We start from the raw sequence: 18895 nt of genomic DNA, 5'->3' as shown, positions 1-18895 counted from the left end.
TCATTCCTGCCCAGGGCAGGGGGTTGGGCTCGATTATCTAATGGGTCCCTTCCAACCCTAACATCTATGAAACTGTAATTTGATGTACTTCTCTTGGCTTCCCACTTTATTTCTCCCCTTACACTTAAGTTTGCAAAAATATTATTACTTTCACAAATGCATTTCCAAGGCTTCTGTTGGGTGCCTATAGAGGCCAAACAAATATTTTCCCCATTAATCCTTTATCTGGCCTTTCTCTTCCTGCTCTGATGCACTGGAATTGGCCACAGCTAAAAGTAGGAGTTTGGCTGGAATGTGTAAGTGCTCCTTACAATATTTAGAAACTTCTTAGTTGAATGTGTTGCTTATGCACTCAAAAATCAAACATTACAAGACTCTTCAGTCTGGAAAAGTTGGCTATCAAGGATTGTGGGAGTTTTGTGCCTTCTTTTTCAGTGTGGGTCACAATCCTCTTTTTTAGGATCTTCTGAACATATATTAACTTGACACTATCCTGAAGCAGCTGCTCAGCTGATAGTTGAGTAGTTCTTTCCTGGCATCCAAGTGCCCAGTGTAAGGCTTCATGAACCAGGGGAGAAGGTCCCCAATTAGCAAGGGGGAAGAAGGAATGGAAAGACTGCCTTCCACCTTCACACTTGCAGCCCTGCAGGCAAGCTCTCCTAAGGTCACTGAGGCATCATTCTGGAGTTTTTAAAGACCCTGTTGTCACAGATCTGCAGCCCCCTGTGGTTCAGTGGTAGAATCTAGTGGTAGAACCACAAGAGACCTGGGTTCGATTCCTGGGTGCTTATGCAACTACAGCCCTCGAGGCACCTAATGTCTGGACTCAGTCTGGCCTTTGTGTTTGGTCTCAGTGGCCAAAAAGGGGGATGGAAGGTCTGGGTAACTTCTACTCCCATACTCCTGCCTAAGTGGGTGTGTCAAAGGTCTGGGTGACCTCTCACACATACACTGTGATCCAGAAGGATTAACAGTTGCCAGCTTCTGTCACAGATGTCTCACCAGCTGCTGGTGATGTGTAAACAATTCCCTATGGTCCACAATGCCCTACAGCATTATGGAAAAGAACATTTGCAGTTGATACATTCCATAGGCGATGTGTAGAGGGGTATGTGCCCCCCACACCCACCGAGGTTGAGATTGGTGGCTGCTGCTGACCTCTGTAGGTGGTAGCGACTCACCGCTTCCCCCCACTGCCAACACAGCAGCCAGTGTCTGAGGGTGGTCCCTGCTCACTGCCATCGACATCCCCACTGCCTCCTACAAATTGTGCTCCCCCCCCCCCGCCAGTCTTGGAATGTACCAGTTATTCATGATGCATTCCAAGCTATGGTAGGCAGGGCAGAGGATGGTGGTGTAGGTGCCACTGATGGTGTCACTGTAGTTGGTAAATCCCATGCAGGCAAATCCTCAAGGTGCACTGAATGAGGCTGTGCCTGGATGTCACTGAGTGTTCCTGCCCCAGATGGCTGTCTCAGTCTGTATCCTATACAACTTCTTCAAGGGGGAAGACTTTCCAGCAGATTGGGCTGAGGAAGTGCGATGTCTTGGGAGCTGCTATACAACAGTGGAGTGGGATAAATGCTGGACCCAACAGCTGGAGGCTGTTTTCATTACAGAGATCCTAGCAAATCACTTTCAGTGGTACTGGGACATGGAGTCAATGTTCCCTGTAAGGAATAGCGGTCTGTGAGCGCGCAGCCTCGGTCCTGCCCTCCCCTTTCGGTGCAGCGTGGGACACTTACAAAAGGTAAGCTCCTCACTCTTCACCCGGGGCAGGCAGTGGGGGCTGGAGCCTGCCTGCCCTGAGTGAGGCTCTGCTGGATGCTGGTGCAGGCTCCCAGAAACTGCTCTGCTCCCCTGTATTGCCTTAGAGAGTGAAGAGACACGTGGCATCAGGGCCGGGGAGTGGAGCACTTCCCAGAGCCTGCGGAGCAGTTCCCTGGGGCCAGTAGAGCCCGCACCAGCCTCCATCCCTGCTTTGCCTCACCTCAGGGAGGAGCCACTGTCTGCCCTGAGTGAGGCTCCTCCAGCTCTGGGGAACTGCTCCGCAGGCTCCGGGAAGTGCTACACACCCTGGCCCTGACTCCACATGCATCCTCACTCCCCTAGGTGATGTGGGGGAGCAGAGCAGTTCCCCAGAGCCACTGGAGCCCACACCAGCCCCCGCCCCCACCTAGGGGAGGAACTTACCTTTACTAAGTGTCGCACACCGCAGCCCAGCTCCATTCCCGGTGGGTGCGTGGCCTGAAAAAGTTTGTGCGAGGCCAAACTTTTACTCGTGCATGGCTGTGCATGCGCACACCTTAGAGGGAACTCTGCATGGAGTAGGAGAGGGGTGCAACTGAGTATAGGGTGATCAAGACTCCCATATGTAACTTCCATGCAGCCCAACAGAAACTATTAAGCAGTCCAAATAGACACAGCCCTCTACTGCACTTTACTGAACTCTGAAAAAATAGTCTGGGCATGGGGACCACTGGGAATGCTGGATCACCATGGGCTTGGGAAAGGGAGGTGATGACACATGGCTAAATTGTAGCTGGTCAGGGCCAGGGCCCAATGAAAGGGTACCTAAGGCAGGGGGAGTTCCTTTGGCATGGAGTGGGTTGGGAGCATGCCTCCATGTTCATTCACTGGCTTGAAGGGGCTAGTGTGGAGGAATCCTGTTCCAGATGCCTCCTTATTTGGGGGGTAGTCTGTTCCCCACTCTCTCTCTCGCTCATGTGTCTATCACATCGGTTGCTAAACAACCCATACTGCCTATGTGCCTGAGGACAGGTAAGAGGGTGGGAACTCAACCCCTCTGTTGTTTTAAGCACTGACTTCATGGCAAGGGGAAGGGACTTGAGCCACGTTGCTCCTGTAGGGGACCAGTGATGCTTTTCAAACTGCTTGGTTGGCCTCAAACAACACCTGCCTTGATTGGGTCTGGAGATGAGGTCAGAAAGGTTATTTAAGAGTCCCTTCTCCCTAGGCCCCAGCTGTCTTGCTTCTTCATCACAGTCAGAGCCTTGGATCTTGAGAAGGACTAAAGTTAATGGCTGTTGCCCTTGGAACCAGAGCAGAAAGGAGGTTGATACATAGCTATTTTGTATCAAAGCCATGTCCAGGCTGTGGTTGGGCCTGTGCCTGCTAACTGGAGCCATGCTCTTAGACCAATTGCAAGGGCTGTGGTGGTGGGGAGTTCTGAGCATGAGAACTCAGGGCACGGAATACAGGACTGTGGGGCATGGGGCCCAAAACCTGGGGAGTGTGCATACTCCTGGGTAGGGGTTGGATGATACTGCTGCTTGTAACCCTGGGGGGCGGGAAGAGTTTCTTAACTCAGTGCGATGTGTAGGCCTGTCGGGGAGAGGAGAGGAATCCATGGTACTGTTGGGAGTGGCCCATGGACAGAGGAGTACTTCTCAGGAGCTGTGTTGCTGGTAGTCTTGGCCGTGAGGCTATGTTGCTGAGGGCTGAGAAAGGTAGGTCTCCCCATGGTGCATCAAGGAAGATGACTGGGCATGATAAGTTTGAGACCCAAGTCTAGGCCAAGTGGGGTACATCTAGCCACGGTGTATGCCACTGATACAGGGGTGGGTAAAATATGTCCCGCCAGGCCATTCTATCTGCCCTGCAGAGCCCCTAAAAAATTTAGAAAATATTTATCTACTCCTGGCTGCCAGTCAAAGATGACAGAAGCCAGAGGGAGTAGGGCCCAGGGGTCGCTGGCAGCAGGATAGAGCAACTTAGCTTTGCCCCACCCTCTGGCCATTTCCCTACCTTCCCACCCCCACACTGCTTCAGTGCCAGGTGGCTGAATCGCCAGACCCGGGAGCAAGGGGCCATGCCTATACGGTGTGTCTTTGTCTTGTGTATGTGTTCATAGGGCAAGTCCCACAATCGCATCCCACCATACACATTTACCCCCACCCCCACACTGCCATACATGCAGATCCCCACACCTACACCCCCTCACACCCCAGTCACCCTCTCCCCCATACCCACCCACACCCCACATATCCACACATACCCCACCTCTATCCACCCTCTGCAGGCATACCCATAGCCCTCCACAACCCTATACGCCCCAATATACAAGAGTAAGACTTCATTTTAAGCTATTATATACAATCATCTCTATGTATGCTACACAAATATATGTAAACCAGGACAAAAATATTTATTGAAATCAAAGATGTTTGCTTTTTAGAATACATTTGGTATTTTTCTGGTTCTGAGACAGCAAAATCCCTTGCTGAAAGAAGTAGTTCTGGGAGCAAGGGGAGGGACTTCTGATGGCAAAGGTCAGGGGGCGGGACTTCAGTCACAAGATGGAGACCAGGGGACGGCCCCCACATCAAGGGGTGGGGCTACCCATGCGCTCCTCAACAGCTTGCAAAAACTCAGTAAGTGGCCCTCCATCCAAAATAATTGCCTGCTCCTGCACTGATGGAAGGTGCTGCTAGTACCCTGAAAGTATACTGATGACCTAGGTACTGGGAGAGGTTATAACTGAGGCTTCAGCTAAAGGATGTAGCTAAGAGGAAGCAACACTGAGAGTTCCTTCTTTTGGTCTTTCTGCCTGGTGAGTGTGACTACCACAGTATATAGTATATCACTTTCCATCTGGAGGCTCTCCATAAGCTTCCCAGTGATCTGCCTCACCATGCCCACTGCCATCTCAGTAGCCTCAGCATCCTCTCTGGCCTGGGAAATACCTGGTTGCAGGGCACTAGTCCTGGTGAAACTCCATCCTGGCCTTTCACTCATCACCACTGACAGCCTCCCCTCCAATGATGCTACACAGTCTGACAGCATCTCCTCCTTGTTGGTTGTTTCCTGGGGTGGGCCACTCAGGCTGTGCCTTGGGATCTCAATGCTGTGGGAGCTCCACTTGGTGCAGAGGTTCACTGAAATGACAGCAGTAAAACAAGCATCCATTGTTAAACTCTTGACATGGTAAGATAAAGTGGTGGACTCCCTAGCATATTTCCATGCCCCATCAAGCATAGGTGATGCATAGGAGAGGCATGGGGGACACTTCTGGTCTCTCCCCCCCTCCCCCCCCCAGTTGGCGACCAGCCGCTTGGTGCCCCCCCCAGGATCAGAAGGCACCAGATCCCATGCCATCAAGTGATCTGATTTTTCTTCCAGCTCCTAAGATGGTAGGTTCTTCTGTTAAGGCCTTCTAGGACAGGGAAAGGTAAAAAGTCCTTTCTACTCCATCTGCTGTACCTGCCATAGGGAACAGTTTGTGGGGCCATGTTTGCTTGCTTCTTAAGGGGTGGTTCTCCCTGGGGCACCACTCTTCAGGAGTCTCTCCTGTCTGCTTCCAGTTGTTTTTCCCCAGGTGGTGGAGGATGGGAAATTAGTCATAGATTTCTTGATGGTCAGGTCCTGTACTGGCAATTATCCACACTACTTCAGCTAATCTTACAGGATGTCTTTCTGTGCCAATGTTTTCTCCATACGACTATGCCTGTTCCTGAAGATGTGAGCTGTTTAGATAGGCTGGGAACAACCTTCCCATACATGCTTTCTTGCCAGAAAAGTGGTCCTGCCTGTTGACCTTGTCTCCTGAAGAGTGCAAACCTACTCTGGTGGTTCCTGGGAAAAGATAAGCATCCATTTGTGGTGTTTTGTCCTTTTTTCTGTTTCAGAACCGATGGGAGGGGCCGAGATTTGCAGCAACATGGCTGACTTTCTGAGGGGTAAGGAGTAGATCCAGAGGGTAGTTGGGGGTTGATGACATGTTAATTTTGGATGAAACCAGAAGCAAACATGGGTTGCAAGATACTGCAATGGAGACTTTCATGGCTGTTCCTCCAGATGAGGAGGATGTCTTCCACCCAGAAAAGTACCGGTTGATCAAACTGCTTTTGTCTTTCTGGCTCAAAGAGTATTGAGTCACCGAGAAATCTGACTTCTAGTGTGAGGTGGAGACTGAAGCCGAGGCACCCCACTAGGTCTGAGTGCCCCCTTACAGGCTGTGAAGTAATGGACCCTTCAACAACGTTTATTATTTAAATCTTTAAATTAGGCTCCTTACACATCTGCATTAAGAGCATGTTTCTTTACAGCTAGGCCCTCACTGAAGTAGCTGACATGGTTTTTGTTTGGCCGCCAGCCAGGGTCCTCCGCAGAAACCGGCCCGGGCGTCGCCGGCGGGACCTCGCCCGGGTCTCGCCGGGGGGGGCGGGGCCGGATGCCGCTCGGCGCACGCGCAGCAACGGCGCTCGCCCCCAGCTCCGCCCCTGAACGGCGTGCGGCGGCGATGAGTCGCTGCGGGATTGGCCCGGGGGCGGTGACGTAAGCGCAAGCTGCAGTCGCAACGTGGCCGTAAAGCGCGGACGCCCGCGCGCCTGGCGGAGGCGACCGAGGTGAGGTAGCAGCCCCCGGCCCGGCCCGCCCCCGCCCTGTGAGGCATCGCCTCGCCCCGCCCCGCCGGCTCCGCCCGAGGCGCGCTCGGAACCGGGCGGGCGGCGGGCACGGCCGTGAGGGCGGCGCCGTGGTCGCGGGGGAGGGGGTCAGGGTCACTTTGGGGCGGGTGGAGCCGGGACCGCGGTAGGTCCTTCGTGCGGCCGGAGTCCGGGCACTGGCCCCGCTCAGCCCTGCGCTGAGGAAGGCACCTGCGGGACCCGGGCGGGGGCGCTCGGGGCTGAGTCTCCGGGCCTGATCCTGGCGCAAGGAGCATGACCCTGGAGTCCCGGCCCGCGCCCGCATCTGGCTGCCGGGGCTGGAGCCCGAGCGCGCTGCTGCCCCGCGGGAGGTTAGATCCCAAGTGCAGGTTCCTGCTAGAGCCGCGGGGAGCGAGGGCGAGTAAGCAGCTGCCTGTTGCCCTCAGTTCAGCCCCAGGGGCGGCCAGCAGCCTCAAGACCTTGCAGCCCTTGCATGAGTGCGGCAGCTCGTCAGTCTGCTCTTGTTGGGGCTAGGCGTGCACTCCAAATGTTGCTAGCTGCCTCAAGCGCCATCTGGCTGGTTGGACCTGTGGTGGAAACAGAACTGTTAGCAACATCCGCAGGGAACGTTTAGGCTAAGACAGACATGCTGAATGGGAGCTTCCCTTACGGGCATCATGCAGTGCTTCCCTAGCTGCACCTCCTCCTCTGAACTTGGAGGGGTTAGTGGCGTCCTCTGAACTCATAAGAATGGAACCTGTAAGCAACTGTGCAGGTGTATCAGTGAAAAAGGTGCCTGGGGGCAGTAAGAGCCTGTAGGCAGCCTAGTTGCTTGGCTTCGGTGTAGTACGAGAGCGATTTAAATCATTTAAAAAGTTATTAAATGGTTAGCCGATTGAGAAGATGAAGCTGCAGAAATCTGGAGCGATTTGTTTTTCCTGCGTAAAGAATCTTGGTTAAACCTCTCAAACTTTCAGAGGCTTGCAGATATAATCATTGCAGGGAGTCCCTCATAGTCGAGGATGATTGTCTTCGGTGATTGTCTTATCTGTGGGTCTGAAGATGGCTGATGAGGCCTCTCTAGGATCAACAAATTCTACTGCAGCTCAGGCACATGTTTGTGTGAGGTGGCTCCAGGTTCTTGATTCGCAACATGCTGTTTCTGTCTTTCTCACTTTTCCATCTCCTGTTGTCATCATAAGATTTTAAAGTACTGAGATCTTTGCAGTAAACTGCTTTGGTTTGGGATAATCCTGGGTTATAGTCTCCCATGAGTTGATGTGCCATTTTTTCAAGTTGGCCTTGAGGACATCCTTGAAGCACTTTCTCTGCCCTCCTCTTGATTGTATATCTTGACAGCTGAGAGAATAAAATTTTCTTTGGGAGTCTGGAGTTAGACATCTGGATGATGTGGTTGGCCCAGCAAAGTTGATGTTGGATGACATTGACTCAACGCTTGTAGTGTTTGCTTGTGAGAAAATGCTAATATTGGTGCCTCTGTTTTTCCACTGGATTGATGGTACTTCTCCAGCAGCTTGAAACATGTCCTGTACAGTGTCCACGTCTCAGCTCCATACAGTAAGATGGAAATCACGATGGCTTGATAAGCCTTGAGCTAAGTTTCGGATCTGATGTTATGATCTTTGAACACCTGTTTCCTTAGGCATCCAAAGGTTGCACTTGAAGTGATGTTGGATTTTTTTTTTGTCAGTCAGCCTTCTACACTAGATGGCTTCTAAGGTATGGGAAATACTTAATATTCTCCAGAATCTTACCATAAATCTGAATTACTGGAGCTAGGGACTCATTAAGAGCATGTTGATGGCAGACTTTAGTGAATGTTAAGTGTCAGTCCCATTTTTTTGTGAGCCTCAATAAAGACATCAGGGGCTGCCTGAAGGTCTGCTTCCAAGCAAGTGCACACTACAGCATCATCAGCATACTGGAGCTCAATGACTGAGGTTGGATTGGCTGAGATTAAACAGTTTAACATCCATTCAGTAGTTTTGCTCCACTTTGACTGGAAGTTTATTGGTGGTCAGATATAGCATTGCAGCCTTGCTTAACTCATCTTAACCTCGAAGCGATCTGTGGTAGATACATTATTAAGAAATAATACATATGTGCTAGCACAGCCACAAATGTACTGTCATACGTACCTTTCCAGTGTACCCCTTACCTCAAAAATCTTGTTCCAGGCAGTAGGAGAAATAGAATATGAATGATTTCAGACTACATGCTTAGGCATGCCTGTTTTGAATCAGTTCCATGTCTGCCTAACAGGAAAAAAAGGCAGGAAGGAGGACCCGGGAAACTATAGGCCGGTTAGTCTTACCTCGATCCTAGGCAAGCTCTTTGAGAAAATTATGCTGGCACATCCAGGAGGGGCCAGCTGGGGACTGCATGCTTAGGGGCAACCAACATGGGTTCAGCAGTGGAAGGTCCTGTCAAACCAACCTGGTGGCCTTTTATGATCAGATCACCAGATCATTAGGGGTAGCAATGGATATAGTCTTCCTGGACTTGCGGAAGGCTTTTGACACTGTCTCACCCCATTCTCATTAAGAAACTGGGGGGCTATGGTATAGACACCCACACAGTCAAATGCGTCGCCAACTGGCTGAAGGGCCGCACCCAGAGGGTGGTAGTGGATGGGTCCTTCTCAACCTGGAAGGACGTGGGCAGTGGGGTTCTGCAGGGTTCGGTCCTCGGGCCCGCACTGTTCAACATCTTCATCAGTGATTTGGACGAGGGGGTAAAAAGCACCCTGTTCAGATTTGCTGATGACACTAAGATGTGGGGGGACATGGGCACACTGGAAGGATGCAACAGGCTACAATCAGACCTAGACAGGTTACAAGGGTGGGCAGACGAGAATAGGATGGGTTTCAACACAGACAAGTGCAAGGTGATGCACCTCGGGAGGAACAACCGGCACCATACTTACAGGTTAGGGAACTCCCCTCTTGTCAGCACGGAGGCAGAAAAGGATCTGGGGGTCATCATTGACTCCAAGATGACCATGGGCCGGCAGTGTGGAGAGGCAGTTAGGAAGGCCAACCGCAGCTTGTCATGCATCCACAGATGCATCTCGAGCAGGTCCAAAGAGGTGATCCTCCCCTTCTATGCGGCACTGGTCAGGCCGCAGCTGGAGTATTGCGTCAGGTTCTGGGCGCCACACTTCAAGAGGGATGTCGACAGCATGGAGAGGGTCCAGAGGAGGGCCACTCATATGATCGGGGACAACAGGGCAGGCCCTATGAGGAGAGGCTGCGGGACCTGAACCTGTTCAGCCTCCAAAAGAGAAGGCTGGGGGGGGATCTTGTGACCTGTTACAAACTAGTCAGGGGGGATCAGCAGGCATTGGGGGAGTCACTGTTCCCCCGAGCACCGCCAGGAGTGACCAGGAATAATGGTCACAAGCTGGCAGAGGGTAGGTTTAGGTTAGATATCAGGAGGCGCTACTTCACGGTCAGGGCGGTTAGGGTCTGGAACCAACTTCCAAGAGAAGTGGTGCAGGCTCCTACCCTGGGGGTGTTTAGAGGAGGTTGGATGAACATCTTGCTGGGGTCGTTTGACCTCAGTATTCTTTCCTGCCATGGCAGGGGGTCGGACTAGATGATCTGCTCAGGTCCCTTCCGACCCTAGAAACTATGAAACTATGAAATAGATTGTGTAGGTTTCAAGTTTGGTTTAGAGGTGGAGGGTAGCTTAGGGGGAAGCTTAGGTAAAGAAAGCATTAGCTCCATGTAACTTGAATGCACAGCAGTATTAAAATGGATGGTCTGCTTTTAATTTTTAAATTGCTTAGTGTGACTTCTATGCCAGTGTGTCAAGCAACCCTAGGTCTTGTAATGTCTCCTATGTGCATCTGCTAGTATTATGAACCAGCTGCTCAGTAATTAGTAGTTTTCTGTGTGCTTAGAAATGAATGAAATCCCAGGTTTTGGGATGTCAGATAGTTGGAGTCTTGCCCTGTTAAGGGTGAAGATGGTTTAAATGCCCTTTTCACTTCTTGCAGAACTAGAGGGCTAGCTTAAAAATGGTTATACTTACACAGATCTTTTCTTTCTAATTTATTTATCTCTTAAGTATATGTGATCACATAATGTCTAGCCTGTAACTTTATTTACCTTTTCCTAAAACTCCTTCCTTGTGAGATGCCCATAGTGAAAGAGGTCATAATAAAAATGGATTGGATTGTGTCAAAGAAATGTATATTAGCTTAGTCTCCACCTGCTTTGAAATTCAGCATCACTTGGGCTTCTTGTGTTACCTAAAATGTTAAGATCTTTGGAACAGGTCCTTTGGTTTTCTGCTAATACAGCAAAGTGCCCAACATTTCTTAGTAATATTAAAATGCTAACTTCATAATTTGTTTCTTACTATGAGGGCTGTTGTAAAAAGTATTGGTGCTGGTATTCTTTTTCTCCTGCTACAGACGTATAACCAAGAAATAACTAATCACTGTCTGCCCTTATTGGAAAAACAGAGCAACTGGTGATGTATATATCCTCTGGGATGTAGTACTTCATTAGCATTCTGGGATCCCAGATTATTAAGATGGAGGTTTCCAGGTACCTTGCGTATCATAAGGTACCCATCACTGGGTTCTGGCTTATCTTTAGAATGTCTAAGAGAACTTGCATGCGTGTAGTGTGGTAGGTGTTAATAACTCTCTCTCTTACTCTCTTCTTTTTTTTTTTCCCCTTCTCCTAGAAGTGGATGTGAAGTAGCTGCTAAGCGTGTATAGGCTGCTCCCTGATAGAGCTGATAGACACCTGTCAGGATGTTTCTGCGCTTGCTGTCAGATGTGCGGTGGTGGACAGCCAGCTCAAGGTGGAGAAACATGGCCAGCTCTCGGAGCAGTGCCACAAGTGCAGCAGAGCCTCGCTTGATCTCCCTGCCAGCACAGGCACAAGTGGTAGTCTGTGGTGGTGGAATTATGGGCACATCAGTGGCATATCACCTTGCCAAGTTAGGCTGGAAGGACGTAGTCTTGCTGGAGCAAGGCAGGTAAGGACTGGATTTGTCTTCTATTAAAACAAAAATAAAATAAAATTTAGAACTACATAGGACTTGCACATCTATAATGCCTCTCTTGTGTTTTATTTCCACCATTTCAATTTTTACCATCTTCAGAGACACTTCCTGAAGTCAATAGGGTTTGGTCATTTCTTCACAAGTACAGGGAGAGTTCCAAGTTCCACAGTGTTGGCTTTGCTTTACTCAACCAAGCTATGTAGGCTGCTTTTAAAAGAAAAAAAACCCCCATAAATGATTTGCATAGGACGAGAGGGAGCAACTTTAACATTTTCAAGCATGAGCTTTGTTTCTCATCCATACTAAAATTCAGCCTACTGACGCATAGCAGAAGTCACTTAAAAGTGCTCCATGTGCCTTGTGCACAGGTAGACTGGGAAAGGCGGTGGCATATGCATATGCTCCTACCTTTATTAGGATTATCTGATAAGCCTAAAGTAGGTACAAATGTCCTCTCTTACCTAAGGCCTTTCCTATTTGTTGATTCTGCCCCCAGCTATTCTCCTCCTGGAAACAGAGGTACATGGGATAGTGCCACCTGCCCTGGAAAGCCCAGGAGATGCTGTGCAGGATATGCTATTCCTAAACCATCCCAGAAAGATGCCTATCCAGCTTCTTTTTGAAAGCCTGTAATAAAGAAGATTCCATACTTTTCTGAAGTAGTTTGTTTCATTGTCCTACTGATACGAGCATTAGGAAATTGTACCTGAGTTTTAATCTTGGCCTGCATATGTTGCAGTTTAAACCCATTCCCTCATGTCTTGATGTTTGTGGCAAGGAAAAACAAATGTTATCTTTCCTTATGGCACCTATTCAAATGGTTCAAACCTATTCTAATGTTTTCTCTTGATCTCCTTTTTCTCCAGACCTAATATATCCAGTTTTCTCAACTTTTCCTTATGTGGTTTGCATTCCAGTTCTTTTGTCATCTTTTTGCTTGCCTTTTGCAAAGTCTGTACATCTTTCTTGAAATGTGGTACCAAGAATTGCATGTGATGTTCCAGCTGAGACCTAACCAGTGTTAAGTAAGGTGGTATGGTCTCTCTCCATGCCATACATAAAATATATCTGTTAATGCAGGCCAAAATTGCATTCTCTTTTTTTTTCCCCCCACCTCCAACAGCATCACATTGCAGACTCGTGTTGAGTTTGTGATTTACCAAATCTTAGATCCTTTATGTCAGTGCTATGCCTACCCAGTTGTCGTCCCCAACCCCCCCTGCATTTATTTGTACATTTTTGGTTTTTCTTCTGTAGGTGAATTATGTAGCTAGCCTGTCCAACAAGAAAAGATCAAGTTTATTTGGCCTGACGTTTTTTTTCCAGAACAAAATCCACATTGCTGGTTAGGAATCATCCCTTCCTCCACTGAATGTTTTACAACTTGATTGTTTTCTAATGTACTCTAGTACCTTCTTAGATACTGAAGTCAGACTGACTGATCTGTAATTTCTTGACTTCTCATTTTCCTTTTTCTTTTTTTTTTTAAGATCGCCCTTTTCTAATCATTTGACAATCTTCCCTGTCACCCATGACTTTGCAAACATTATTGCCAGCAGCTATGAAATTTCTTTAGCCAATTCCTTCAGCTTCCATCATCAGCCCATGTTGATTTTAAATTCATTCAAATTTGTCAAAAATACTCCCTGACATACCCGGATCTGCTTTTCTCTCCTTTCTGTATATAAATTTGCTGTTTTCTTTTGTTTATGTTGTATCATTTCGTTAGGGTTTTTTCCCTGTGAAAATAGAGGCAAGCTAATCATTGAGCAGCTTTGCTTATTTTATCTTTTTTGTTTTCCCATCCTCACTATGGAGCAGTAGGCCCAGAGTTCCCCTGTTCTATCTTCTGTGTGACAGTTTTAGAACCCCCTATTCTTATCTTGTCTTGCCACCTTCCTCTGAGGTACTGAGGTGTTGGGAGTAGCTAAGGCTTGGGATTTTTGGCTGGTCCAGCTAGTACTTTTAAAAAGTTCAGAGAGGATCCTGCATTGTGGTTGTATCTCTCGCCAAATTTGTAGTCATTAAAGAATTTTTCTCTTAATTCATATGGGCATGGAATGGGAATTTTTAAATTCCTCTGTAGTATGGTATTTTAGGAATGGAGTATTGTTATAGTCATACTGAGCTGGGAAATTTGTAAGAAGCATGGGATTTTCTGGTGAAATCTTTTATTGGACCAGCATCTATAACTCACCCTAACCAACCAATAACAGTTTATCATTGTCAGTGATAATGCAGTTCTACCCTGGTTCCACACAGGATGAACTTGCTAGCTGGTAAGGCTAGTGTAGCTGCCAGCCCCAACCTCTTCCCTGCCCTCTCAGGGTGTTAGTCCTAGGAGTTGCCAAGAAAATACCTAACCCAGATACTAGGGGTTAGGAATTATAGACTCATAGAAAATTAGGGTTGGAAGGGACCTCAAGAGGTCATCTAGCTCAAAACAGGACCATCTCCAACTACATCATCCCAGCCAAGACTTTGTCTAGCTGTATCTTAAACAACAAGGACAGAGGGTTTACCACCTCTCTGGGTAACCTGTTTTGAGTGTTTTAACTTTCTTACTAGAAGGGTAGTATTTCCTAATATCCAACCTAAACTTCCCTTGCTGCAACTTGAGGCCATTACTTCTTGTTCTGTCATCTGCCATCAGTGAGAACAGCATAACTCCATCCTCTTTGGAGCCTGTCTTCAGGTACTTAAAGGAGATTGGATTTCGCTCAGGGGGCCTCTTCCAACCTTTATTCCTTTTTTCTCATCCTAGAGTGATTCCCTCCCCTATCCCCTTGTTGCATACAAAAACAGCAAACTGGTTGTCAGTGAGAATTACAATGCCCTACACAAGTCGGCTACAAACCTGAGATGTCAAATAAGCTGTTGGAGTAACCGCCACAGAATCCTTTTTTTTGTTTGTTTTTGGGGGTTTTTTCTTTTCTTCCTTCTGTCAGCCAGATGAGGCCTTCTTTGTAACTTCTTCTGCAGGCTGGCTGCTGGCACCACTCGATTTTGTGCTGGCATTGTGAGCACTGCCAGGCACGTGTCCATAGAGCTCAAGATGGCTGACTATTCAAACAAGTTGTATCAGCAGTTAGAACAAGAGACAGGAATAAAAACAGGTAAGCAAAATAATCTGTGGAACAAATTTCTGAGAAATGGATTCAAAGTATTAATTTAAATTAATAATGCCATTATCCAGTGCCTTAGTGAGACTTCATCTAGAATTCTCTGTACAGTTCTGGTCGCCCATGTCAAAAAAGATATCGTCAGACTGGAACAGGTGCAATTTAGCAGTGTAGGAGTTCAGAGTAGGAATTAATTAGAACTGACCAGGAAGCCAGCATGTTTAGATTATATTATTTTGGCATGTATTTCTGTTTTTCTGGGAGAACCAGCAGTCTTACTATAAACTGCTGTTTATACTCCACCAGCATATTAAAGTTGATAGTGGGTATATGAAAGCACCATGGCAGCAGCTGCACAACAGTTTCTGACCAGTTTTAATAATTGCATAAAAAGCTGTTCAAGCCCTCTTTACATTTTATATATATAATATATAAATAAAATAAAAATCTGGTATTTGGGTTCCTTCCCCCAACCAAGGATCTTTTTTTCAGCCAGTGCACAGGATGGGTAGTGTTTTCTAATGGACAGCAAGTGTTTTTTCCCAGTTGTTCAATATGTGGTCTTGGTGTTCAAATTGCTCTGAAAACAGATTTATTAATTTCTTTGTTGACCTTTGTTATACTTATCACTATCATTTAAAAGCTTCACAAATATGAATGGATTTATCTTAACATGTTGAGGTGTGTGGGTTATCCTCAACTTATAGCTGAGAAATTGAGGCAACGAGATGAAGACAAAAAGTGTCCATTAATTGCGGGTGCCCAGTTTAGATTGCCAGGGCCTGTTTTTCTTTTTAGAGCACCTACCATATGTTTGAAATGCAGATCTTATTGACTTAAAGTGTAGCTGTCAGGGCCCAGCATTTCTGCATATTTTGGGTTTTGTTCCAAGCTCAAGAAGAGGGTAACAGGCATTGTGTCTGTTCCTTGCTACTTTGGCTACCTTTATCTAGTCCTTCCCCCATCTCTTCCAGTATAGGAGCTACTCCCTAAGTTTTTCCCTCCCTCTTGCTCTCAATCAAATCTAATTGCCCAGCTGTTTAGAGTTTATGTGAACATTTCTCCCTTCTCCTCTATCTCTTTTCCCAGCCAGTCCAAGTCAGCCTCCTTCAGCTCTCCATCCCACTGATTCCTAGTCCTGGTGAGTCCCAGTGTCCACCATGGCACCTTAATCTGTTCTCAGTTTCCTGCTTACATTTTGCTTGCTCAGCTAGCCCTAATTTCTTTTTCCAACCAGTTTCCCTTCTCTCTCTCTACCAGCCTCCAATCCCAGTCTTCCCTACCCCAGGTCCAATTCCCCCAGGTCTTGCATTTGAATGAGACAGCTCCACTGTAATCACTGGGCCTAGCTTGTGGAGCACTGAGAGCAGAGAAAAGCCAAACTCCCTGCTTTTTGTTCTGGTGCTTGGCCTGTGTTGGCTCTGCGCTGCAGCTGTAGGGGATGTTCTGCTCAGCCCTGGACTGGAGGTCAGATTTTGGGGGATTTTAGTTACAAAGCTCTAGTTACTGTCTACTAAGCCTGTGCAAACAATTTTTCAAATGCTTATAAATTGGTCAGATTTGGGTGGCTTTTGCAGGGACAGCAAAAGGTAAATCCTTGACATAATCAAAGATAAGCAAAGGTATGAGTGAGCGAAAACAGGGTTTTTATAGTGTCAACCTTAGCACATTGTGTTGCTAGTGACCTTTATGTTTGAGGTTACTTTTTAAGTGGTTGTATTCATTCAGTAGTTGCGCAGTCCAAAAATATTCAGTTATTAAATGAAGTCTTTTCTTCCCATTATTAAGCAGTTATTGGATCAGATTGGGCAGTACTCCTTAGTCCCTGCTGGTAGGCCCTTTCCCTACGAAATTCTCTTTTGACACTTCATGGTTGTGAAGTATAATCTGTGAGGGTGTTTATGAACATGGGTAAATGTAGTCTAAAGCCGGGTTTAAATAACACTAGAAGTATACATCAAACTCTGCCTCTTCAAAGTGTTTTATCAGCACAATTGCAGGTTAGTAGCTGATTTCTGGATTAATACCGGGAGTTGGGTTTTCCAGGCTCTTGAGTACTAGAAGCAGCAGGTCCACTAGGATCAGAAGGGCTTAGAACCCAACAAACTCTGATTTAACCTTGGTTGTTGCCACAGGGTATATGAAGACCAGCTCTATTTCACTGGCTCAGACTCAGGACCGACTGATCTCCCTGAAACGCATTGCTTCAACACACAAGTATGTATAAGCAGAGAATTGTACTGGATCTGAATGCCCCTGTGCCAGCCTTTCTTGAGAGGCTAACAACCACCATCCTTTTTGTATTGTGTGGCAGGGTAATGGGGATACCTTGTGAAATCATCACCCCAAAGCAAGTGGCACAACTACACCCACTAATTAACATTCACGACCTTGTGGGGGCTTTATATATGCCAGAGGATGCAGTTGTATCATCTGCCGATGTGAGCCTTGCTCTGGCAAATGCTGCCTCTCGGAATGGTATGAATTTTTAAAATCTATAGCATGCCTACCCCCTTGTGTCATGTCTGCCTTGGTACAAAGGAAAATGACCATCTGTGTGGACATGGTGTTAGCTTTTGTATTCAGATTTACAGTATTTTGATTACTAAAGTGTCATACTTCTTTTCTTTAAAACTTGTTTCACAACCCTAAAGCCAGATTAAAACTTGTTTCAGTATTGTGTCCTTGAAATCCCACTGGGAGGAGAATTTATATAGAGCCCTACAAGTATTTTTGTGGTACATAAGAGTCCTTGAAAGTCCAGATGAAGTCAGTTTGAACAGTTTTATTATCTGTAGGGCCAAAGGGGTATGTGATCATGGCAGCTGGAATACCTCATTGGACTCGTGGACTTCTGGGTAGTTTGGAGGCAAAGCTGGCTCTGTTGGAATTTTGTTTGGGAAGCTTAGGGTGGTGTAAAAGAAGAACAAGGTTAGGATTTAATAATAAAGATTGGACCTGTTAAGACTGAAACTTGATGAGGTTGGAAGGACCTTATTAGGCCTGTGTGAATAGAGAACTATTTGATTTGGATTTGGCTGATTCGGAGGACAGTGATTCAGTTTGGTGATTCAAATCACTGTCCCCATTTGATTTGGCTGAATCAGAATTGGAGTTTCAGCGCTAATTTGGAGATTCAGATTGACTAGGGAGAAGCAGGCACAGCCAGGCAGCTGCAGATTCTCCACAGCTCCTCCGGCCATATCTGCCTCTCCCCAAGTTTGGGGAGCCACAGGAGAAGCCCCCATGGCTGCCCTGCCCAGCCCCATCCCTGGCCCAGCTCTTAAAAAATAAAAAAAAAATCCCTGCACTCACCAGCTCCTAGACAGTCCAAAGTGCCCTGCCGAGCCACACTGCACCCACACCATGGGGCAGCTGCCGTGTGGTGGTGGGGGCAATCCCCGCTGCCCCATGCTCCACAGGGGGGTTCTGCCATGAGGCCTCAGAGGCCCTCATCGCCCTGAGGGCAGGGCAGCCATGGGGGGCTTCTCCCATGGCTCCTCTGGTTATGCCCCCTCTGCTCCAGCAGGGGGGAGCCGCGGGAGAAGCCCCCATGGCTTCCCTGCTTGGTCCCAGCCCAGCCATTGGAGAGTGGGGGGACAGGATGCAATGCAGATACAGCTCGCTCCAGGTGGCAGCAGGGCATAGCCCCTGCTCCCAGCACTACTGTGCCCCACATAAGCACTGAGAGCGGGGGCTCTGCCTTGCCGCCACTTGCCAGCCAGTGCAGAGGGGCAGGCGCTGCTGCTGCTTGCCAGCTGCCATAGTGGGGTGTGGGATGCAAGCGCAGCAGTGCTGGGAGCGAAGGCTATGCCCTACTGCTGCTTGCCCCCTTCTGCCTGGAGCAAGCCATGCCCACATTCTGCCCCACAGCCCTGGCTGGGAAAGCAGCAGCAGGTCATAGCCCCTGCTCCCAACACTGCCACACCCACGCCCCCCCGCTCCAGCTGGGCAGCTTGTCCCAGTCCCTCCCTCAACCCCAACAGACTTACCAGCTGGAGGCAGCTTTGTCAGCTGCCTGTTTAGTCTATGGCCGAATTGCCAAGGCGGCCAAAGCTTTTCCAATTCAGTTCGGGTGCTTTGAATCTATTTGCAGCTTTTAATTGGTCTCCCAATTCAATTCGGATTCAGAGATTCAGTCCCTGAATTGGGCCAAATCTCCTCCGAATCGAATCAGCTACTGAAGCTTCACACAGGCCTACCGCTTATAAGAAGAACATGGGTGGAGTTCTGAAGTTCTTTTAGGTTGGTTGGTGCTTGATGGATGCAGCTGAGTAGAGCAAGGCATGATACCTAGAGCCAGTTACCTCCAAGACTGGAAGTGCTGTTGTCATGACTTGAGGA

At 47.9% G+C, this 18895-nt stretch overlaps 1 protein-coding gene across 2 annotated transcripts in view; it reads left to right on the top strand.

Annotated features, from left to right (window-relative positions):
* The first annotated feature begins 6229 nt into the window (after nt 1–6229).
* PDPR (pyruvate dehydrogenase phosphatase regulatory subunit) overlaps nt 6230–18895 on the top strand; it is a 42490-nt gene continuing 29824 nt past the window's right edge. The window contains exons 1-5 of one of the 2 annotated variants that reach the window (XM_090062372.1): nt 6230–6368; nt 11106–11402; nt 14412–14545; nt 16687–16768; nt 16866–17029. In XM_090062372.1, the coding sequence (XP_089918498.1) occupies nt 11176–11402; nt 14412–14545; nt 16687–16768; nt 16866–17029 (607 nt within the window). In that variant the 5' untranslated portion in view covers nt 6230–6368; nt 11106–11175. Of the gene's footprint in view, nt 6369–6476; nt 6758–11105; nt 11403–14411; nt 14546–16686; nt 16769–16865; nt 17030–18895 lie in introns of those variants that run through there. The other variant, XM_090062373.1, reaches the window with a different exon arrangement.

Source organism: Crocodylus siamensis, chromosome 9 (genome assembly GCF_052110815.1).
Source record: "Crocodylus siamensis isolate JL-2025a chromosome 9, ASM5211081v1, whole genome shotgun sequence".
In the NCBI taxonomy this organism is placed as follows: Eukaryota; Metazoa; Chordata; order Crocodylia; family Crocodylidae; genus Crocodylus; species Crocodylus siamensis.
Note: the sequence above shows the minus strand (reverse complement) of the source record. Positions and strands in the feature narration are given on the sequence as shown.